The sequence below is a fragment of the Gopherus evgoodei genome, unplaced genomic scaffold (genome assembly GCF_007399415.2).
Source record: "Gopherus evgoodei ecotype Sinaloan lineage unplaced genomic scaffold, rGopEvg1_v1.p scaffold_51_arrow_ctg1, whole genome shotgun sequence".
Taxonomy (NCBI): Eukaryota; Metazoa; Chordata; order Testudines; family Testudinidae; genus Gopherus; species Gopherus evgoodei.
In genome coordinates, this window is record NW_022060072.1 from 715,389 (window position 1) to 740,511 (window position 25,123).

Genomic DNA, 25,123 nt, shown 5'->3' on the forward strand with positions numbered 1-25,123 from the left:
CATTCCCTGCCCCCCTGAGCCAGCCAGTCCCTGCCCTGGGGCCGGGGGGGAGCCAGCGCCCCCTAGAGGGGACAGGCCCCTGCCCCATTCCCTGCCCCCCTGAGCCAGCCCGTCCCCGCCCTGGGGCTGGCTGGGAGCCAGCGCCCCCCAGAGGGGACAGGTCCCTGCCCCATTCCCTGCCCCCCTGAGCCAGCCAGTCCCTGCCCTGGGGCCGGGAGGGGGAGCCAGCGCCCCCTAGAGGGGACAGGCCCCTGCCCCATTCCCTGCCCCCCTGAGCCAGCCCGTCCCCGCCCTGGGGCTGGCTGGGAGCCAGCGCCCCCCCAAAGGGGACAGACCCCTATCTCATGTCCTACCCCTCTCTAAGCTGTCTGCTGTATTTGGGCCTTATCTGCCATGGGGATCAGATGGGGCGGGGGCCTCATCCAGGGCTCCCCTCTCACACCAGCCCCAACTGATTTAGCCCCCCCCAGGATGGGGGCAGCGTTTTGTGTGTGTGTGTGTGGGGGGATACGGGGAGAAGGGTGTGTGTGATATTTTTCCAAAGTCACACAGACAAGGGGGCGCTTGCTCTGTGCTGTTAAAATAACCCTCAGATTGTCCCTCCCAATGCCAACGAGAGGGAAACTGAGGCACCAGCGTGCCCAGAAGTCATGGGCACACCCTGGGGTGTACACACAACACATACGTGCATACACAAAGACACAGATCCCAGAGGGACAGACACGGACTCCCTCCCACGCTTCCGCCAGCTCACCACAAGGGGGCACTCGGGTCTGGCCTCTGCGGCTGCCTCCATCCCTCTCCGGGTCTTCACTTTTACCACCGCCTAGCTGGGCGCTGGGCTTCAGGAGCTGAGATGCGCCCACCTCTGGGGTGGGGGGGGCTGGTTACATGGGGACCCCTTGCCCGGAGCTGAGATGCAGCCACCTCTGGGGTGAGGCACTGGTTATCCAGGGAGCCCTCGCCCAGTGTTGAGATGTGGCTACCTCTGCGGCAGGGGCGGCTGGTTACCCAGGGACCCCTCGCCCGGCGCTGAGATGCGCCTACCTCTGGGGCGGGGCGGCCGGTTACCCAGGGACCCTTCACTAGGCTCTAAAATACGGCCATCTCTGGGGTGGAGTGGCCAGTGACATAAGGACCCCTCGCCTGGCACCAAGATGCAGTTATGTCTTGGGTGGGGCGGCTGGTTTCACGAGGACCCCTCGCCCGGTGCTGAGATGCGCCCACCTCTGGGAAGGGGAGGCCATTTACACAGAGACCCCTCGCCGGGCGCCGAGATGCGCCCACCTCTGAGGTGAGGTGGCTGGTTACCCAGGGACCCCTCCCCCGGCACTGAGATGCTCCCACCTCTGGGGCAGGGCGGCTGTTTACACAGGGACCCCTCCCCCAGTGCTGAGATGCGCCCACCTCTGCGGCGGGGCGGCCGTTTACACAGGGACCCCTTGCCCGGTGCTGAGATGCACCCACCTCTGGGGCGGGGTGGCCAGTTACCCAGTGACCCGTCGGCCGGTGCTGAGATGCGCCCACCTCTGGGGCGAGGCGGCCGTTTACACAGGGACCCCTCGCCCGGCGCTGAGATGCACCCACCTCTGGGGCGAGGCAGCCGGTTACAAGGGGACCGCTCTGTCTCCACTCAAGGCTTTGGGAGTCAGGAGGCTTCAGAAGGACTAAAAGGTTAATTGGCTCCGCGAAAGCACCAAACGCTGGTTGGAGGGTTCTGCTCTGGAGAGAACCCAGGCGTCCTGGCTCCCAGCCCTCCCCTCCCAGAGCCAGGATAAATTCCCCTTCCCACCCCCCGCTTTTCCCAGCTCTTCCTCTGCCTGTAAACACATGAGTCAGGGCTGCAGAGAGCAGGGCTGTCCCCGCCCCCACATATCTCCTTACCAAGGCATTCCCCCCCCATGCCTGCCCCTGTTCAGCCTCTCCCCCCACCCCGCACTGCCTGGCTCCCGGCCTCCTAGCACAGTTTGGTGTGGGGCTGGGTGCGCTGACACGCTACTGGGCCAGCAATTCTGGGAATCCTCCCCCATCAGAGCAGCAGCACCCCCCCCCACCACACTGCTGGGAAGGTCGCCCTGGGGATCCATTACTGAAGGCGTTGGCTCTGGGTCAACTGCGCAGCTGCTGGCTGTGTTGGGTGTGTGAGTGTGGGTGTGTGAGTGTGCATAGGTGTGTTTGCACATGCATGGATGTGTATGGGTGTGCACGTGCATGTGTGTGTACATGTGTGGGTGTGCATGTGGGTATGCATGCGTGCGTGCATGTGAATGCACAAGTGTGTGTATGTGCATGTGCACATGTGGGTGGGTGCCTGCATGTGCATGTGTGTGCCAGCGTGTGTCTGCGTGTGCAAGTGAGCATGCATGGGCGTGCATGTGTGGATGTGTTTGTGTGCTCAGGGGTGTGCAGGTGCATGTGTGGATGCGCGTGCATGCATGTGTGTGCATGTGCATGCATGCATAGATGTGTGTGTTTGCATGCTCATGGGGTGTGTGCATGTGTCAATGTGTGCGCATGCATGTGTGTTTGTGTGCTCAGGGGTGTGCACGTGCGTGTAGATGTGTTTGGGAGTGTGTGCGTGGATGGGTGTGCACGTGCGAGAGCCAGATGCCCCCATTCTCTCCACACACCCCGTCCCCCCATCTCTCCACACCCACCGCATGTCCTCCCGCACCAGGAAGCAGCTGCGGGCACCAGCGGAGCTGAGTCCCGAATCAAATTGGCCTTTTCTCCATCCTGTCTCCCACCTGGGCCGCTCCCGGCCTCTCCCCCAGCTCCTGTCCCCCCAGGGCTGGGCAGTTCCCACGAATGCCCCGGTGAAGGGCCATGGGGGTGCCAGGCCTCCTGTCCCCCCCCCGGGGGAGAGCCTGCAGGAGCCGTTCTTCAGTCGCCTGGGGACCTTCCTGCTGCTCCACGGGCCTGGCCCCCAGCTCGATGGGCCTCCTGAACTGGCCGTGCCCTTTCCCCCGAGCCCCGACTTGGTTTCCCGCTCTGATCCTGGCCAAGCCCCGAAACAGGCCCCAGGGGTCCCCCCAGGAGTTCTTCCAGGGCCCCAGCACCATTGTGCTGCTCCAGCGGGCCTGGCTGGGGAGTGCAGCCTGGCTCTGGGGAGGGGAATGGAGCCTCTCTGCGGACAGACCCCCAGCTGCCCCCCCCCAGCCCCTCAGCTGCAGCCCCGCTCAGGTTGCTGGTGAGATGAGGGAGGGGGGTCACCCCACTCTGTTAGCACAACTGAGCCCCCCAGCTGGGGGGACGGGGCCAGCTCTGTGCACATGAGGCTAGAAACCCTCCACCCCGAGCTCTGGGACTCCATCTGCCCGGGACCGAGTGGTGAGATTGCTGGGAGCCCCTGGATGTGCCTCAGTTTCCCCTACAGCTGGTATTGGTCCCCAGGTTCCCCCAGCCCCTCCCTCCTCCATCCCTCTACCTTCCATGTGCCCCCACCAGCCCCCTCCCTCCTGCACGCCTCCCCTCCCATGTGCCCCCCTCCCTACTCTGCCCCTCCCCCTCCCGTGTGCCCGCAGCCCCCTCCCTCCTCCGCCCCTCCTCCTACTCCTCCCGTCTGCCCCCCGCCAGCCCCCTCCCTGTTCTGCCCCTCCCCCCCCCGAGCCCCCCAGCTCCCTCCCTCCTGCACTCCACCCCCTCCAGTGTGCCCCCCCCGCAGCCTCCTCCCTCCTCCCGTACGCCCCCCCGCCACTCCCCTCCCTCCCGAGCCCCCCAGCCCCTCCGTTCCTGCGCCCCCCCCGGCACGCGCTATATTTAGCGCCCCTCGCGCCGCTCCCGGAGCCGGGGGTGACTCACTCGCGGCCGCCGCTTCTTGCGTCAGAGCCGAGGGGGCGGTGGCCGGGGGGGGGACTCTGTTGGCTGCACCCCCCCCCCCCGGTGCGTGAGGGAGATGGTGGAAAGGCTCCGCAGAGCTGGGTGTGCGAATGAGTGTGCAAACACCACACACACACACACACACACACACACACGGTGTGTGAGACGGCGGTCGTGTGTAAATGTGTGTGCAAACACCACACACACACACACCCACACACACACACACACACACACACACACACACGGTGTGTGAGACGGGGGTCGTGTGCAAATGTGTGTGCAAACACCACACACACACAAGATGTGTGAGAAGGGGGGCCGTGTGCAAATGAGTGTGTAAAACCATCACAACTCAGTGGACAAAAGACCCCGTGCATGGGGGTGAAGTGTGCAAGCCCCCCTCGACCCATGTGCAAACTCCCCCCCCCTCGCAGGCTGAAAAGTCTCCCTGCCCTCCGCCGGGTCAGGGGGCGCCCGGTCCCCCCGAACGGGGCTCTAAGCGTCTTTGTCCTTCCACCCGCCCCCCCGCTTGGGTCCCACAGGGATGGGGGGCTGCCGGGGGGGTGTTATGGTGCATAACTCACTAAACTTTATGGGAGGTGACGTATCCCCATGCAGCGTGTCCCCCCATCCCCGTGGGGCAGCCCCCCCGCTGGGCTGCAGAGACCTCAGCTAGGGCCTGGACCCAGTCAGGCCTGCCCCCCACCCCCTGCCCCCCCAGCAGCGCCGCATCTGCAGCTCTCGGCAGCCTTCAGTCCGCATGAAATTGTCCTTCGTGATTCATCTGCCCAAAGCCATAAACAGGGATTAGCTCCCGTGTGACGTGCGCACAGACACACACACACACAGAGACACAGACACACACACACAGAGACACAGACACACAGACACAGAAACGCACAGAGAAACACAAACATACACAGACACAGACACAGACACAGACACAGGTGCACACACTGACACACACACACAAACACACACACACAGACATGGAGACACGCACAGAGACAGAGACATGGAAACACACACACACAGAGACACAGACACACACACACACAGAGAGACACAAACACTCAGACACAGACACACACAGAGAAACACAAACACACACACACAGACACACACAGAGACACAAACACACACACACAGACATGGAGACACGCACAGAGACAGAGACATGGAAACACACACACACGGAGACACAGACACAGACACACACACACAGAGAAAGACACAGACAGACACAGATCCACACAGAGAGACACAAACATACACAGACACAGACACAGACACAGGTGCACACACTGACACACACACACACGCACACGCACACAGACATACATACACAGAGAGACACAAACACATACACACAGACACACACACAGACACAGACTCGCACACACACAGACACACACAGACGCACACAGACATACACACACACAGACACAAACACACACAGACACAGACACAGACAGACACACACACAGACACACACACAGACATACACACACACAGACACAAATACACACACACAGACATGGAGACACACACAGAGATAGAGACATGGAAACACACGCACACGGAGACACAGACACAAAAACACAGAAACATGGAAACACACACAGACACAGAGACAAAGACATGGAAACACACACGGAGAAACAGACACAGAAACACAGACAGTGACACACACACACACACAGAGACACAGACACAGAAACATGGAAACACACACAGACACATACACACAGACATGAAGACAGACAGACAGACACACAAACAGAGACACATACGCACAGAAACATGGAAACACACACACGCAGACACAGAGACAGGCAGACAGACAGAGACAGACACACACACAGGGACACACACACAGAGACACGGAAACACACACAGACACTAACACATACATAGACATGGAGACACACACAGAGACAGAGACACAAAGACACACACATACAAAGACACACATAGACACAGAGACACACACACAGATACAGAGACACGGAAACACAGACACAGAAACATGGAGACAGACACATACACACACTTACACACACAGACACAGAGACAGACAGCCACAGAGACACACACACACACAGACACACACACAGATATAGAAACACAGACCCAGAAACATGGAAACACACAGAGACACACATACACAGATACACACACAGACACGGCGACAGAGAGACAGACAGACAGAGACAGACACACACACAGACAGTGACACACACACAGAGACACAGACAGATACACACACACATAGAAACACACACACAGACATGGAGACACAGATGGACAGATACAGACAGACACACACATAGACACACAGAAACACAGACAGAGAAACACAGAAACACACATAGACACACATACACATACACACACATATACACACAGACATGGAGACAGACAGACACAGACAGAGACACACACATGGAGACACAGACAGACACATACACACAGACACACAAGCACACACAGAAACACACAGACACAGAGACAGACACACACCCACGGACAGTGACACACACACACAGACACGGAGACACAGACAGACAGACACACAGAGACACAGAAACACACACACAGAGACAAGGAGACATAGACAGAGACACACACACAAACAGAGACAAGGAAACATGGAAACACACACACAGACACGGAAACACGCAGACAGACAGACACACACAGAGACAGAAACACGGAAACACACACACAGACACGGATACAGAAAGACAGACAGACACAGAAATAAGGAAACACAGGCAGACACGGAGACAGACAGACAGACAGACACAGAGACACTGACAGACACACACACACAGAGACACAGAGACAGACAGACAGACAGACAGAGACACTGACAGACACACACACACACACAGACACGGAGGCACTGACAGACAGACAGACACACACACAGACATGGACACAGACAGTCATGCAGACAGACAGACAGACACACACACACGGAGACACTGACAGACACAGAGACAAGGAGACAGACAGACACACACACACACAGACACGGAGACACTGACAGACAGACATACAGACACTGACAGACAGGCGGACAGATCTTGCCAGACTTGACGAACTGTTCTGTGTCTATTCCCCCATTGCTCCGCTGTATCCAGCTGTCCCCTGGGTGTCAAGGTGCCGCCTCCCCTGCACCCCCCTCCCCGCCGTCAGGCGCTGCTAGCCTTGTTGTTGCACTGGCGGGGGGGCGGGGTGTAGGGTGAAGGGGCCAGGCCTGACCCCCTTACAGGCGGTAAAGTCCTGGCACTTGCCCAGGCCCTGGGAGTGCGGCTCCATGTAGGTGCAGGTCCTGGGCTCCCCCTGCAAGAGCCACTGAGATGCTACAGGGAGGGGTCAGCTCTTCCAGCAGGGGGGCCCCTCACCACCGCCCCCCAACTTTGCGGGAGGACATGGGGCATAGGGAGGAGACCTCCGCAGCTCCCTCAGATTCCCCCAGCTTGTCAACACAATGGGACTTAGGACCCCTGGGTCCTACTCCTGGTTCTAGAACTCAGGACTCCCGGGTTCCACTCTTGGTTCTAGAGCTCAGGACCCCTGGGTTCTACTCCTGGTTCTAGGGCTCAGGACTCCTGGGTTCTATTCCTGGTTCTAGAGCTCAGGACCGCTGGGTTCTACTCCTGGTTCTAGGGCTCAGGACTCCCAGGTTCCACTCCTGGTTCTAGGGCTCAGGACTCCTGGGTTCTACTCCTGGTTCTAGAACTCAGGACTCCTGGGTTCCATTCCTGGTTCTAGGGCTCAGGACTCCTGGGTTCCACTCCTGGTTCTAGAGCTCAGGGCTTCTGGGTTCTGCTCCTGGTTCTAGGGCTCAGGACTCCTGGGTTCCATTCCTGGTTCTAGGGCTCAGGACTCCTGGGTTCCAAACCTGGTTCTAGATCACTTGGGTTCTATTTGTGGTTCCAGGACTCTTAGGTTCTATTTGCAGCTCTACTGGCAGAACCACTGTGCCAAAGTCACTTCCCTTCCCTGGGTCTCACTTTCCCCAACTGTGAAATGGGAAGAGTCACTCTGCCTTTGCCTGGGTAGGAAGTGGCAGAGGCCTGGTCTCAGCTGGGTCTGAGCAGTGCCCAGTCTGATGGGGCCCCGATCTCTGCTGGGTCAGGGTGCTGCCCGGCCCGATGGGGCCCCGATCTCGGCTGGGTCAGGGTGGTGCCTGGCCCGACAGGGCCCTGATCTCAGCCAGGCCTGGGCGGTGCCTGGTATGACAGGACCACATAAAAAACCACAACCCCATAATGCTTGTACGGATGCCGCTAGCCATTTACCCTCTTGGGGTGCAAAGAGGTGGGGGCTCTGTTCAGGGGGAAACTTGGCTGCAGTTAGGGTGAGACGCTGCCCCAGTGCTCCCCAGCTGCCCCCTTCTATTTGCGGACAGGCGAGAGGCTGGCACCCAACACCCTGGCATATGCAGACTGAGGGCACACAGTGCAGGGGGGGATGGGGGTGTCACGTCCACCTCCCCCACTCAGTACTCACTGTGAATTGTGCCCAGCCAGTGGTGCCACTGTGCTGGCAGGTGACAGCTGGGCTCCTTGGGGTCCAGAAACATCAGGGGCCACCGTGGGTCAGGGAGAGAGAAAGTGAGTGTGTGTGTGCGGGGCTAGATAGATAGAGGGGGTGGGTGGGGCTAGATAGATAGATAGATAGAGGGGGTGGATGGGGATAGATAGATAGATAGATAGAGGGGGTGGATGGGGATAGATAGATAGATAGATAGAGGGGGTGGATGGGGATAGATAGATAGATAGATAGAGGAGGCGGATGGGGATAGATAGATAGAGGGGGTGGGTGGGGCTAGATAGATAGATAGAATAGATAGAAAGGGAGTGAGTGGGGCTAGATAGATAGATAGATAGATAGATACAGGGGGTGAATGGGGATAGACAGATAGATAAAGGGTGTGTGTGTGGAAGATAGATAAATAGATAGATAGAGGGGGTGGCTGGGGATAGATAGATAGAGGGGGTGGGTGGGGATGGATAGATAGATAGAGGGGGTGGCTGGGGATAGATAGATAGATAGATAGATAGATAGATAGATAGATAGATAGATAGAGGGTGGCTGGGGATAGATAGATAGATAGATAGATAGATAGATAGATAGATAGATAGATAGATAGATAGAGGGGTGGGTGGGGATAGATAGATAGATAGATAGATAGATAGATAGATAGATAGATAGATAGAGGGGTGGGTGGGGATAGATAGCTAGATAGATAGAGGGTGGCTGGGGATAGATAGATAGAGGGTGGCTGGGGATAGATAGATAGATAGATAGATAGATAGATAGATAGATAGAGGGTGGCTGGGGATAGATAGATAGATAGATAGATAGATAGATAGATAGATAGATAGATAGATAGATAGATAGATAGAGGGGTGGGTGGGGATAGATAGATAGATAGATAGATAGAGGGTGGCTGGGGATAGATAGATAGATAGATAGATAGATAGATAGATAGATAGATAGATAGATAGATAGATAGATAGATAGAGGGTGGCTGGGATAGATAGATAGATAGATAGATAGATAGATAGATAGATAGATAGAGGGGTGGATGGTGATAGATAGATAGATAGATAGATAGATAGATAGATAGATAGATAGATAGATAGAGGGTGGCTGGGATAGATAGATAGATAGATAGATAGATAGATAGATAGATAGATAGATAGAGGGGTGGGTGGGGATAGATAGATAGATAGATAGAGGGTGGCTGGGGATAGATAGATAGATAGATAGATAGATAGATAGATAGATAGATAGATAGATAGATAGATAGATAGATAGATAGATAGAGGGGTGGGTGGGGATAGATAGAGGGTGGCTGGGGATAGATAGATAGATAGATAGATAGATAGATAGATAGATAGATAGATAGATAGATAGATAGATAGATAGAGGGGGTGGATGGGGATAGATAGATAGACAGATAGATAGAGGGGTTGGATGGGGATAGATAGATAGATAGATAGATTAGATAGATAGATAGATAGATAGATAGATAGAGGGGTGGGTGGGGATAGATAGAGGGTGGCTGGGGATAGATAGATAGATAGATAGATAGATAGATAGATAGATAGATAGATAGATAGATAGATAGATAGAGGGGTGGGTGGGGATAGATAGAGGGTGGCTGGGGATAGATAGATAGATAGATAGATAGATAGAGGGGGTGGCTGGGATAGCTAGAGAAGGGGGGATGGGGATGGGTAGCTAGACAGGCAGACAGACACAGAATTACAGCCCAAAGGGTGGGAGGGAATCCAGCAGCGTGGAGAAAAGAAATGGAAGTCGAAGTACAGAAAGGACATTAGTGACTGTCAGCGCCCGCCCGCCCCCCGGCTCCACCAGCTGCCCAACTCCTCTCTGCCAGGGCTGCCCAAGCATGAAATTAAATCCAGCCGCCCACCTGAAGCAGCGGCTGAGCCAGCCTGCTGCCCCCACTGCTCCATCCTAGAGACGCAGAGAGAGCAGGGACTGACCCCACCATGGCAGAGACCTGCCCATCTACGCCAGAACAGCTCCGGCTGAGTGACCCCAGCTGGGATCCGGCCCCAGGGACCCCAGCCGGGATCCAGCCCCGTTAACCCCACGGGGCGATGGCCCGTCAACCCCAGCCGGGATCCAGCCCCATCGACCCCAGCCGGGATCCGGCCCCATTGACCCCAGCTGGGATCTGGCCCCATGGACTCCGATGGCGCGATGCTGATTTACACCGGTAGGGATCTGGCCCCACTGATTCACACATACGCTCTGACCCCTCGGCTACAGCAGCTGTTCGGGGTGACTCACACGTGAAACATCATTGGCCGCCAGATAGCCTGGAACCTGCCATTAGCGCCGGGCTAGGGTGGCACTGGGCCAGGGAACGGGGGCAGAGAAATGGGTGTGTGTCGGGGGGGAGAGTGTCATACAGTGCAGTGTTGAAGATTAGAAAGATAGATAGATAGAGGGGGGAATGGGGATAGATAGATAGATAGATAGATAGATAGATAGATAGATAGATAGATAGATAGATAGATAGATAGAGGGGGGAATGGGGATAGATAGATAGATAGAGGGGGGAATGGGGATAGATAGATAGATAGATAGATAGATAGATAGATAGATAGATAGATAGATAGATAGATAGAGGGGGGAATGGGGATAGATAGATAGATAGCTAGAGGGGGTGGATGGGGATAGATAGATAGATAGATAGATAGATAGATAGATAGATAGATAGATAGATAGAGGGCGTGGATGCGAATGGATGGACAGATAGATAGATAGAGGGGTGGATGGGGATAGATAGATAGATAGATAGATAGATAGATAGATAGATAGAGGGGGTGGACAGGGATGGATGGATGGATAGATAGAGGCGGAGTGGGGATGGATGGATAGATGGATAGATAAAGGGGGTGGATGGGGATAGATAGATAGATAGAGGGGATGGATGGGGATGGATAGATAGAGGGGTGGATGGGGATGGATGGATGGATAGATAGATAGATAGATAGAGGGGGTGGATGGGGATAGATAGATAGAGGGGGTGGATGGGGATGGATAGATAGCTAGATAGATAGATAGAAGGGGTGGATGGGGATAGATAGATGGGGTGGATGGGGATGGATAGATAGCTAGATAGAAGGGGTGGATGGGGATAGATAGATGGGGTGGATGGGGATGGATAGATAGATAGATAGAGGGGGTGGATGGGGATAGATAGATGGGATGGGTGGGGATAGATAGATAGATAGAGGGGGTGGATGGAGATGGATAGATAGATAGAGGGGGTGGATGGGGATAGATAGATAGATAGAGGGGGTGGATGGGGATAGATAGATAGATACAGGGGGTGGATGGGGATAGATAGCTAGAGGGGATGGGTGGGGATAGATAGATAGATAGATAGATAGAGGGGGTGGATGGGGATGGATGGATAAATACAGGGGGTGGATGGGGATAGATAGATAGATAGATAGAGGGAGTGGATGGGGATAGATAGATAGATAGAGGGAATGGATGGGGATAGATGAATAGATAGATAGATAGAGGGGATGGATGGGGATGGATGGATAGATAGAGGGGTGGATGGGAATGGATGGCTAGATAGATAGAGAGGGTGGATGTGGATAGATAGATAGAGGGGATGGGTGGGGATAGATAGAGGGGGTGGATGGGGATAGATAGATAGAGGGGATGGGTGGGGATAGATAGAGGGGGTGGATGGGGATAGATAGATGGATAGATAGAGGGGGTGGATGGGGATGGATGGATAGATAGAGGGGATGGGTGGGGATAGATAGGTAGAGGGAGTGGATGGGGATGGATGGATAGATAGATAGAGGGGGTGGGTGGGGATGGATGGATAGATAGAGGGGGTGGATGGGGATAGATAGAGGGGATGGGTGGGGATAGATAGATAGATAGAGGGGGTGGACGGGGATGGATGGATAGATAGATAGAGGGGGTGGATGGGGATAGATAGATAGATAGATAGAGGGGGTGGACGGGGATGGATGGATAGATAGAGGGGGTGGATGGGGATAGATAGATAGACGGGGTGGGTGGGGATGGATAGATAGATAGAGGGGTTGGATGGGGATGGATAGATAGATAGAAAGGGGCCCTGATCTCAGTTGGGTCTGGGCAGCACCCGGCCCGACAGGGCCCCGATTCTCAGTTGGTGTCTGGGCAGCGCCTGGCTCCACGGGACCCTGATCTCGGCCGGGTCTCGGTCCTGATCTCATTTGGGACTGGGCGGCGCCTGGCCCGATGGGGCCCTGATCTCAGCTGGGTCTGGCCGGCATCCGGCCTGGTGGGGCCCTGATCTCATTTGGGTCTGGGTGGTGCCTGGCCCAATGGGGCCTGATCTCAGCTGGGTCTGGCCAGCATCTGGCCTGATGGGGCCCTGATCTCATTTGGGTCTGGGCGGCGCCCGGCCCGACGGGGCCCTGATCTCAGCTGGTTCTAGGCGGCGCCCGGCCCGAAGGGGCCCCGATCTCATTTAGGTCTGGGCGGTGCCCAGCCTGATGGGACCCTGATCTCAGCTGGGCTTGGGAGGCGCCCGGCCTGACGGGGCCCTGATCTCAGCTGGGTCTGGGTGGTGCTCGGCCTGACGGGACTCCAATCTCATCTGGGTCTGGGCAGCGCCCAGCCCGACGAGGCCCTGATCTCAGCTGGGTCTGGGCAGTGCCTGGCCCCATGGGACCCTGATCTCAGCTGGGTCTGGCTGGCGCCCGGCCCGACGGGGCCCGCATCTCGGCTGGGTCTGGGCAGCACCCGGCCTGACGGGGCCCCGGTCTCAGATGGATCTGAGTGGTGTCCGGCCCGACGGGGCCCGCATCTCGGCTGGGTCTGGGCAGCACCCGGCCTGATGGGGCCCTGGTCTCAGATGGATCTGGGTGGTGTCCGGCCCGACGGGGCCCCCATCTCAGCTGGGTCTGGGTGGTGCTCGGCCTGACGGGACTCCAATCTCATCTGGGTCTGGGCAGCGCCCAGCCCGACGAGGCCCTGATCTCAGCTGGGTCTGGGCAGTGCCTGGCCCCATGGGACCCTGATCTCAGCTGGGTCTGGCTGGCGCCCGGCCCGACGGGGCCCGCATCTCGGCTGGGTCTGGGCAGCACCCGGCCTGACGGGGCCCCAGTCTCAGATGGATCTGAGTGGTGTCCGGCCCGACGGGGCCCGCATCTCGGCTGGGTCTGGGCAGCACCCGGCCTGATGGGGTCCTGGTCTCAGATGGATCTGGGTGGTGTCCGGCCCGACGGGGCCCCCATCTCAGCTGGGTCTGGGTGGTGCTCGGCCTGACGGGACTCCAATCTCATCTGGGTCTGGGCAGCGCCCAGCCCGACGAGGCCCTGATCTCAGCTGGGTCTGGGCAGTGCCTGGCCCCATGGGACCCTGATCTCAGCTGGGTCTGGCTGGCGCCCGGCCCGACGGGGCCCGCATCTCGGCTGGGTCTGGGCAGCACCCGGCCTGATGGGGCCCTGGTCTCAGATGGATCTGGGCAGCACCCGGCCTGACGGGGCTCGCATCTCGGCTGGGTCTGGGCAGCACCCGGCCTGACGGGGCCCTGGTCTCAGATGGATCTGAGTGGTGTCCGGCCCGACGGGGCCCCCATCTTGGCTGGGTCTGGGCAGCACCCGGCCTGACGGGGCCCCGGTCTCAGATGGATCTGAGTGGTGTCCGGCCCGACGGGGCCCGCATCTCGGCTGGGTCTGGGCAGCACCCGGCCTGATGGGGCCCTGGTCTCAGATGGATCTGGGTGGTGTCCGGCCCGACGGGGCCCCTATCTTGGCTGGGTCTGGGCAGTGCCTGGCCTGATGGGGCCCTGGTCTCATCTGGGTCTGGGCAGCACCCGGCCTGACCCGGCCCTGGTCTCAGATGGATCTGGGTGGTGTCCGGCCCGACGGGGCCCCCATCTTGGCTGGGTCTGGGCAGTGCCCGGCCTGATAGGGCCCCGGTCTCAGGTGGATCTGGGCGGCGCCTGGCCCGACGGGGCCCCCATCTTGGCTGGGTCTGGGCAGTGCCTGGCCTGACGGGGCCCTGGTCTCAGATGGATCTGAGTGGTGTCCAGCCCGACGGGGCTCGCATCTCGGCTGGGTCTGGGCAGCACCCGGCCTGATGGGGCCCTGATCTCATCTGGGTCTGGGCAGCACCCGGCCTGACGGGGCCCCGGTCTCAGGTGGATCTGGGCGGCGCCCGGCCCGACGGGGCCCCCATCTCGGCTGGGTCTGGGCAGCACCCGGCCTGACGGGGCCCCAGTCTCAGATGGATCTGAGTGGCGCCCGGCCCGACGGGGCCCGCATCTCGGCTGGGTCTGGGCAGCACCCGGCCTGACGGGGCCCTGGTCTCAGATGGATCTGAGTGGTGTCCGGCCCGACGGGGCCCCCATCTCGGCTGGGTCTGGGCAGTGCCCGGCCCGATAGGGCCCCGGTCTCAGGTGGATCTGGGCGGCGCCCGGCCCGAGGGGGCCCCCATCTCGGCTGGGTCTCGGTGGCGTCCGGCCCGACATGGAGAATGGAAAAAACAAAACCAACAGGAGAGAAAGAAACGATTAAAATTCTCCCGTCTGTGCTTTCAAGCCCCAGCCCCCTTCCTGCCCCCGCTTCCTCAGCCCCCTCTCCAGCAGCAGCACCCGCGGGCTGTGGAGGAATGTTTGTCTTTACAGCTGCCCCCACCCCCAGTGGGAGGAATGTGCTGGGCCCGGGGGGGAAGGTGAGTCCGGCACCAAGGACATGGGCTCGGGGCGGGGGTCCTTCCCCTGTAGTGGGAGACCCTCCCTCCGCCCCAGCCGGACCCACGTGCGACACTGCTGTCGTCAGCTCCCTCCCCATGCTGCCCCCTCCCCCCGTGGGATCCTTCTACTGCAGGGTGAATCATCCAGGGAGGGGGGGGGGGGGGCGCTGAGGAGGGGGAGGGGATTCTGGCTGTATCCAGCCCCTCAGCTCCTGGATTAGCTGCCTCTGCACCCCCCCCCCCAAGAGATGCTGTGCAGCGACCCCTCCCACGAGCTTTGAGCCTGTTTTCACGTCTCTTTGCCTGCTATTAGCAATAAACCTCTCGGGGGGAGAATCTCAACGGCAGGGGGTGGGGACGCTGCTGCAATTAGTGACTCATCCTGCCTGTCCCCCTCTCCGCCTGAAAATGCCCTAGAAAGATCCCTTCCCCCTCCCCGGGATGTGGGGTGTGAGGGGATTTATAGTCACAGAACGGGGAGCTGTCATCTCATGACGGATGGCATGAGAGAGAGAGAGAGATGGGTGGATGGGGATAGATAGATAGATTGATAGAGGGGGTGGGTGGGGATGGATAGATAGATAGAGGGGTGGCTGGGGCTAGATAGATAGAGGGGGTGGCTGGGGCTAGATAGAGGGGTTGGATGGGAATACATAGATGTGGTGGATGGGGAGGATAGATAGGTAGATAGATAGATGGGGTAGATGGGGAGGATAGATAGATAGAGGTGGTGGATGGGGAGGATAGGTAGATAGAGGGGGTGGATGGGGCTAGATAGATAGATGGGGGATAGGGATAGATAGATAGATAGAGGGGGTGGATGGGGATGGATAAATAAATAGAGGGGGTGGCTGGGGCTAGATAGAGGGGGTGGATGGGAATAGATAGATGTGGTGGATGGGGAGGATAGGTAGATAGAGGGGATGGATGGGGCTAGATAGATAGATGGGGGATAGGGATAGATAGATAGATAGATAGAGGGGGTGGATGGGGATGGATAAATAGATAGAGGGGGTGGCTGGGGCTAGATAGATAGATAGAGGGGGTGGATGGGGCTAGATAGAGGGGGTGGATGGGAATAGATATATGTGGTGGATGGGGAGGATAGATAGATAGGTAGATGGGGAGGATAGATAGATAGATAGAGGGGGTGGATGGGGCTAGATAGAGGGGGTGGATGGGAATAGATAGATGGGGAGGATAGGTAGATAGAGGGGATGGATGGGGCTAGATAGATAGATGGGGGATAGGGATAGATAGATAGATAGAGGGGGTGGATGGGGATAGATGGATAGATGGGGGATAGGGATAGATAGATAGATAGAGGGGATGGATGGGGCTAGATAGATAGATGGGGGATAGGGATAGATAGATAGATAGAGGGAGTGGATGGGGATAGGTAGATGTGGTGGATGGGGAGGATAGGTGGATAGATAGATGGGGAGGATAGATAGATGTGTGCATGGGGACAGACAGCCCAGGAGGTGTGGGAACCGATGGGGGGACACGACAGTCACCCTCCCCCCGCCCCAGACACAAGCGGACAAAGGCAGCTGCACAACGCCACAGGCCCAAAGACAAAGACACACCCGAGCTGCTCTCACACAAACATGTAGGGGGACAGCTGCAGTGTCCCCCTCCCCTCAGCCAGCCAGACCCAATACAGGGACCCCCCCCCCAGCACACACAAACATTGAATCCCACACAGCACAAACACAGATTCCTACACACACAGACACACATAATCCCATCCAGCACACATTCCCAGCAGACACACTCACACAAATACAGACACACCCTCACTCAGCACACACAGCAGCTCATCCAGCACAAACACACACGTTTACACATACACACACTGACATATGCACACCTCCCCACACACAATCCCACCCAGTGCAAACACATTCCTACACACAATCCCACCCAGTGCAAGCACATTCCTACACACACATAATCCCACCCAGCACAAACACATTCCTACATGCAAAAACAACGAGTCCAGTGGCACCTTAAAGACTAACAGATTTATTTGGACATAAGCTTTTGTGAGTAAAAAACCTCACTTCCTACACACACACACACACACACACAGAGCATACACACACAATCCCACCCCCAGCACAAACACATTCCTACACACACACACAGCATACACGCACAATCCCACCCCCAGCACAAACACATTCCTACACACACACACACACACACACACACACAGAGCATACACACACAATCCCACCCCAGGACACACACACACACACACACACACACACACACACACACACACACACACACACACACACTGCAGCAGCTGCGCCGCACCCCTGGCACGAAGTCGGCCCTAGAATTCATGGGAGGGGGTTAACCAGCCCCCCTGCTCTCCCCTGAAGGGGGGGTACATTATCACCATGGCTCATTGCCTTCCCCCCGGGGCGCAGCCTCCCTCCGCCCCATTCATCCTTTCAGTCATCGCTCCCCCATTGACCCCTCTCTGCTGCCTTTCTTTCATTCATTCATCCATTCATTCATTCCGAGGCAGCGAAGCCTCCGTAGCTCCGCGCATGCGTCAGGCTCCCCCTCCCCCTTCCTCCAATCCCGGTCGGATTTTATGAATGGGCCATTGACGTCAATGGAGCCCCCTCCCTCCCCACGTGGGCTCGCGCCTGTCTATAAAGGCGGCGCGCGGCGCCTGTCCAGGGTGCTGAAGGCAGATCGCGCCCAGCTCTGGGGAGGGGGACGGACACCGCCCCGCCGCACGGCCGGTAAACAGCCGCCCCCCCACCTGGGCGTGGGGAGGGTCCCGTCTATGGGGGGGTCAATGGGGACCCCCCTCTTTGCTGCATATGTGGGGCGGATCCCAGGGAAGGGGCGCTGGGAAGCGGTATCCAGCTGGGGGAATTCGGGGAGTGTCCCTGATAGAGCGCTGCCGGGAAGGGATACCCCTCTGAGGGAAGGGGGGGTCCCTGATACCGGGGTGCTGGGAAGGGGTGCCCCGCTGAGGGAATGGGGTGTCCCTGATACAGGGGTGCTGGGAAGGGGGGCCCCGCTGGGAGAATTGGGGGGTCCCTGTTACAGGGGTGCTGGGAAGGGGTACTCTGCTTGGGGAATTGGGGGGTCTCTGATACAGGGGTGCTGGGAAGGGGTACCCGCTGGGGTAATTGGTGGGCTCTGATATAGAGGGGTGCTGGGAAGGGGTACCCTCTGGGGGAATTGGGGGGGTCCCTGTTACAAGGATCTGGGAAGGGGTACCCCGCTGGGAGAATTGGGGGGCTCTGATATAGAGGGGCGCTGGGAAGAGGTACCCGCTGAGGAAATTGGGGGGTCTCTGATACAGGGGTGCTGCGAAGGGGTACCCCATTGGGGGAATCGGGGGGCTCTGATATAGAGGGGCGCTGGAAAGGGGTACCCGCTGGGGGAATTGGGGGGCTCTGATATAGAGAGGTGCTGAGATGGGGTACCCTGTTGGGAGAATGCGGTGGAGGAGAAGCGCTGGTAGGTAGCCAGGGTGGGGATTCCCTCATGCCGGGAAATGGTTCTCCCAGCAAACCCGCATGCGGGGGCGGGAGGGTGGGGGGAAGGGAAGCGGGCAGCAGGCAGAGAGGAGAGAGAGATGGGGGGGTCCCCCTTCCCGTGGGCAGAGAGGAGAGGCAGTCTCTCCCCCTCAAATTTTCCACCCCACCTACATCCCTTCCCCTGCACCCACCTCCCTTCTGCCCCCCGAGCACCTCCCACCTCTGCACCCCCATCCGTAGCTGCCTCCACTTTGCACCCTGTCTTTAGACCCCTCCCCCCTGCATCCCCGCCCCAACCCCCCTCATCTGTGCACTCCCAACCCCCTCCCCCCCGGCGTTCTCGCCTCTAGCACCCCTCCCCATCCCCCATACTCCCCTCCCCACGTCCCGTCTGCAGCCCCCACCCTAGCCCCCTTTCCCTATTTCCCCTCCGCAGACCCCCCCCCGTCCTTCCCCATCCCTGTTAGGGCGGGGCGAGCCGCAGGCTGGCAGCCGCTGGTTACATTACACATTAGCGGCCGGGTGGTGCGGGGCGTTAGCAGGGACGGGAAATCCCGCAGGCTGAGTGGAGGAATGGAGGTGAAAATATAGGCGTGTAATTGTGTGAGCATGGGCTATTGCGTGTGCACACGTCTCCCCCCGTGAGAGGTGATGAGCGTGTAATTGTGTGAACGTGGGCTATTGTGTGTATGCGCATGTCCCCCCATGAGAGGTGATGGGCGTGTAATTGTGTGAACGTGGGCTATTCTGTGTGTGCACACGTCCCCCCCGTGAGAGGTGATGGGCGTGTAATTGTGTGAACGTGGGTTATTGTGTGTATGTGCATGTCCCCCCATGAGAGGTGATGGGTGTGTAATTGAGAGTGTGGGCTACTGCGTGTGCGCGCATGTCCTGCCCCCGTGAGGTGATGGGCGTGTAATTGTGTGAGCATGGGCTATTGCGTGTGCATGCATGTCCCCCCGTGAGAGGTGCTGGGTGTGTAATTGTGTGAGTGTGGGCTATTGCATGTGTGCACACGTTCCCCCATGAGACGCGCTGGGTGTGTAATTGTGCAAGCGTGGGCTATTGCGTGTGCATGCATGTCCCCCCTCGTGAGGCACGCTGGGCGTGTAATTGTGCGAGCGTGGGCTATTGCGTGTGTGTGCATGTGCCCCTGCTCCTGGCGACAGCATTGGGCGTGCAACTGCCAGGGTCTTGTGTGTGTCCACGAACATGTCCTCGAGATTGCACACGGTAAGCGTAGAACAGGAACGATGGGGCGTGACTGTGGGCGTGCCCCCATGTGAGAGGCTCTGGGGTGGGGGGAGCAGCGCGTCTCCACTGCCAGCGAACTGGGCAAGGGGTTCCCGACCCGGGATCGGTGAGCCGGGGAAAGGCCACACCCTTTTCTCTGCAGGGAAAACCGGGCCAGTGGCCGGGGATCGCTGGGCACTCCTCCGGCTGGGGTGAATCCTTGGGGCTCTCACTTTGGGGTGTCGGGAGTCCTGTCCCCCCTCCAGCCGGGCTCTGAGCTGGCGGGAGACTGACCCTGCCTGTCCTCCCTTCTCTGTCTCCCCTGCAGAAGCAGCATGCTGGGCTCACATGCCCCTCTCCGCGGAGCTGCCCTGCTCCTCTCCATCAGCCTCCTGACACAGTGCCGTCTGCACGCCGCCCCCCTGCCCCCGGGGGAGGATGCCCACCCAGAGGAGCCCCGCCAGCCCAGCCCTGTGCCCCCTGCCAAGGAGGTCCGGGCGAGAGCCCTGCCCGCCCCCAGCTGGGAAGGTGGGGACGCCAAGGAGGAGGAAGACGATGATGAGCTCTTCCGAGACGTGGACCCCAAGGTCTTGGCCGCTGTCCTGCTCCAAGCCCTGGGCACTGGGGGCCACAACACCCCAGACAAGCGCCGGGCCCCGGACGAGGAGCGGGTGCAGAGCCAGAGCCGCAGCACCAGCCTGGGGCCAGGCCGGGCCCGGGAGCAACAGCTGGAGGAAGAGCAGGAGGAGGAGGAGGAGGAGGAAGGCAGAGACAGCAGCTCCCAGGAACTGGAGAGCCTGCAGGCCCTGCTGCGTGAGCTGCGGCCTCTCGGCCCTGCGGCCAAGCGGGAGCGGGCCCAGGGGGATGCCGGACACAACGCGGTGCTGAAGGAGCTGGAGGAGTACGAGCGGCTGCGGGCTGGCACCAAGCGCTGGGCCCCGCCAGCAGAACCCTGGGCCGGCGCTCGGAAACTGAGGCAGCAGCAGCAGCTGGAGCATCAGCTTCTGCAGCGGCGCTACGAGGAGCTGGCCGAAAGCCGGCGGCAGGCCGAGGAGGCCCGCAAGGCGGCCGCCGAGGAGGAGCGGCTGGCTGACATGGCCTCCGACCTGCTGCTGCAGTACCTGCTGAAGGGCCGGGAGGACGAGGGTGAGCCAGGGGCCGACGCCCACGAGGAGGAGGAGGAGGAGGAAGAGGAAGGCAGGTTCCGGGGCGGCAGGGCCAAGGGCAGTCCCTTGCTCTTCGAGGACGAGGAAGGCAACGTGGCGGAGGACAAGCGCTCCGACGAGCAGGAGGAGGAGGAGGACGACGTCATTGACCCCAACACCATCGACCAGCTGATCGAGCTCTCCACCAAGCTGCACTTGCCTGCTGAGGACGTCATTGACATCATCAACGACGTGGAGAAGAAGAAGAAGGAGATGGGGCCGCCGGCGCCCAAGCACCAGGCCAAGCAGCTCCCCTATGCCCTGGCTCGGCCCTACTCTCCTGCCACCCCCTGGCGCCACCCCAAGCCGGACGAGCGGGACTGGAACGAGGTGCTGCATGGGGACGACTACCTCGCCCCCAAGAGGTACCTGGCCAAGCAGAATGACTTCTCCAACTACATCCAGCCCAGGGTCTTCCAGCCGCCGGCCTACCCCCGCAGCCACCACCTGCCGGGCTCCCTGGCGCCCCGGGATGAGGCCCGAGAAGACGAGATGGAGAACTACATCGAGCAGGTGCTGATGGACCGCGCCCAGGCATTCCAGTGAATCCCCCCACAGCTCCCCACGGAGACGCGTGGTCATTCTGAGTGTCCCAAGCATTTCAGGTTGTGCATGAATCAGGAGAACCAAACCTCTCCCTCCTCGCGCCCGCAACGCCCCCCCCAGACTTTAGGATCCCCAGGTCCCACCAAGCCCACCATGCTTGAAGGAACCGGGGTGTGTGTGTGTGTGGAAGACACGGGCCATCTGGCCATGGGGAAACATGCCTCCCCCCTCCTTTCGAGGAGACACTCTGTGCAGGTGCCAGGAGGTGCCAGCCCAGGGAGAACCCGATCCCGACTGTCTTCTCCGAGCCCCCCAGGGACAAGACCCCTGTGTGTCATCAGCTGACAGGCGCATCAGAATTCGCCACAGCCCCTTCTAGTGCGGACATGGAGAACGCCCCCACCCCCCATTCAATCTTCGCTTGCTTCCCCTCTTAGGATGCTAAACAGCCGCCAGTGAGGGAGAGGCAAAAAAAAATCTAGACCAGGTCACTGAAAACAGAGCAAAGACCCAGTTGGCTCCAAAATTCCCGTCCCGGCTTCAGCGCGTTTTTCCTTCTCTCATCTCAGCAACTTCCCACCCACCTCCCTTCTGTACAGTTTTCAAACACGAACGCAGTGGAGGGAAGCACGATGTCTGGATGTGAAAAAACGGACAGGGCTTGTTTCAACATGGACTTCTGGCCAGTCTGCGCGGAAGGAGAAAGCCAGAGCGAGTCCCGAGGGGGCGATGGTGGGTGGGGTGGGGTGGGGTTATTGACTTGGGGAAAACTCGGTCCCGTGGGGGTGGGGGTAAAATCAGCACCGCTCTGTTGACTTTAAGGAACTGGTGACTTGACTTCGGGGGGCCGATCCTAACACTTACCGCGCTACAAAGCCATGAGCTCCTACGTAACTCAGGCAGCGCACAGACATCCAGCCCGTAGCTGGTGCTTGAGCTGGTCTCTCCAGTTAAAGATTCCGAGTTCGGGAGAAGGGCGTCAAACAGGGGCTGTCAATTGAGCCCAGGTGAGGTTCTCCCAGTTGTTAAAACGCCAGAGCCCTTCACAATTAAAAGCGCTCCACAGTCCACGTCTCCGTGCCCAGATCTGTGTGACCAACACACCTTCTCTCTTCTACAATCCCACGCTGATCCTTCCTGGTGCCCCAGGATTAAGCTTTGCCCGGCGTCCGTCCTCCGCAGAAGGAACGAGGGGAGAGCAGAGTGAGATATTCCATACCAAACTGCCTTAGCAAGCTATCTTTCCACCGGGTTGTTTCTTCCATCAACCGACACCGAAGCTCGAGATTGAATATTGTGACTCTGCCAGTGTTACGCACCCCAAAACCATGTCCCCCACCCCTGCCAGGCATGCCGCATGCTGTGTCTTGCTGTGAACTCACCACCGTCCGAACACTACCAGCATTTCCAGTCAAGCACCCAATCAGTTCTAACCCATGAAGAGGCAGGGGGAGCGCGCGGGTCGGGGATGGGCGTTGTACTAAGGGCGTCTGCGCGTGTATTTTCACCTGCATCGTTTCCGAGTGTGTGAGAATCTTGGCTTTGTGGCGTCCGGTTCCCAGTCCTGTGCCGTTTGTTTCAATGTCCTGACCTCTGTGTTGTACTTAATAAAACACGTTTGGCCTGTTGTAAATAGCATGTGGAATTACTAGTTTTGCTAAGAAATAAAAGCAACTATTTTATTACGAGTTACTCTCATTATTGACAGCTGGGTCCCCGAGGAGACGCGACGGAGATCCTACGCCAGTGGGCCTCACCCCCACCCCAGGCCACCAGGCAGGCAACCCCGCATCATATCAAATCAAGGGTGCATCTAGCCCGGATCCCCCCACTCCCCTCAGGTCAGACCAATGGGTCTATTCTAGTCCAGATCCCACCGCACCCACCCACCACCTCAGGTCAGACCAATGGGTGTATCAAGCCCAGATTCCACTGCCCTCACCAACCCTTCAAATCATAGCAAGGGCGTATCTACCTCGGATCCCACGGCACCCACCCACAACCTCAGGTCAGACCAATGGGGGCATCTAGCCCAGATTCCACTGCCCTTACCAACTCTTCAAATCATAGCAAGGGCGTATCTACCTCGGATCCCACGGCACCCACCCACAACCTGGCTGGCTAAAGCACCTGTCTGGTAAACAGGAGATCCTGGGTTTAGCTCCCAGTGGTGCCTTGGTCTCCATTTTTTTTTTGTGGCGGGGAGGAGGGATAGCTCAGTGGTTTGAGCATTGGCCTGCTAAACCCAGGATTGTGAGTTCAATCCAGGGGAGGGGGGGCATTTAGGGAACTGGGGTAAAAATCTGCCTGGGGCTTGGTCCTGCTTTGAGCAGGAGGTTGGACTAGATACCTCCTGAGATCCCTTCTAGTCCTGAAAGTCTATGAACCTCAGGTCAGACCAATCCAGCCTGGATCCCACGGCACCCACCCGTAACCCTCAGGCCAGATCAATGGGCACATCCAGCCTGGATCCCACGGCACCCACCCGTAACCCTCAGGCCAGATCAATGGGCACATCCAGCCTGGATCCCACGGCACCCACCCGTAACCCTCAGGCCAGATCAATGGGCACATCCAGCCTGGATCCCACGGCACCCACCCGTAACCCTCAGGCCAGATCAATGGGCACATCCAGCCTGGATCCCACGGCACCCACCCATAACCCTCAGGCCAGATCAATGGGCACATCCAGCCTGGATGCCACGGCCCCCACCCATAACCCTCAGGCCAGATCAATGGGCACATCCAGCCTGGATCCCACCGCACCCACATACTGGGTGAAACCAATGGGCTCACCTTCCTTTTATCTTACTGGTGTGGAGCCATTTGCACCCGCCAGGCCAGTCTCCCCCACAGTGCAGCCACCAGCACCCGGGGCTCAAGAGAAAACTACCTCACCATCTACCCAGGGAGTGGTATGACCTTCACCCCACTGTGCATGAGCCCCCCAACCAGCTGACCCACACTGCCCTTAGCCTCATCTCTACTGCCTGGGATTGGTGTTACAGCTCACAGACCTCAGCCGAGTGCGGGGACCCCACAGGCCCTCAAAGCAAGCGGCCTAACCTGCCTGTTGCAGGCATGACGCAGGCGTGTCTGGCTGAGATTCCCTGGTCTGGGGTCTACGGGCTGGCCGGCCGTAGGAAAACCTCGTACACTATTACAAACATCATGGTAGCATCTAGAGACATGAACTTGGCTGGTCACCCAGAAATGCCCCTTGTGCCAGGTGCCCCTGAGACCCTCCCTGACCAAGATCGGCGCCCCCGTTATGCCAGACACTTGTCAGACCCCCTCTGATTCAGATTGGGGTCCTATCTTGTCCTGGGCACCGCACAGACCCCTCCGACCAAAATCAGGGCTCTCCTTTGTTCTGAGCACCACATAGATCCCCCTCACCCCTATGACCAAAATAAGGGTCCTCCCTTGTTCTGGGCGCTACACAGACCCCTTCGACCAAAATCAGGGCTCTCCTTTGTTCTGAGCACCACACAGATCCCCCTCACCCCCATGACCAAAATAAGGGTC

At 58.6% G+C, this 25,123-nt stretch overlaps 1 protein-coding gene across 1 annotated transcript; it reads left to right on the forward strand.

Annotated features, from left to right (window-relative positions):
- The first annotated feature begins 17,811 nt into the window (after positions 1 to 17,811).
- Positions 17,812 to 23,280, forward strand: VGF (VGF nerve growth factor inducible). Its single transcript, XM_030547043.1, has 2 exons — positions 17,812 to 17,861; positions 20,173 to 23,280. Exon 2 carries the CDS (start codon positions 20,180 to 20,182, stop codon positions 21,593 to 21,595), a length of 1,416 nt encoding a protein of 471 aa, XP_030402903.1. The 5' UTR covers positions 17,812 to 17,861; positions 20,173 to 20,179; the 3' UTR covers positions 21,596 to 23,280.
- Positions 23,281 to 25,123: the final 1,843 nt, after the last annotated feature.

Bases quoted from the DNA above. Each gene is read 5' to 3' on its own strand.
- VGF (XM_030547043.1), top strand. From the start codon at position 20,180: ATGCTGGGCTCACATGCCCCTCTCCGCGGAGCTGCCCTGCTCCTCTCC.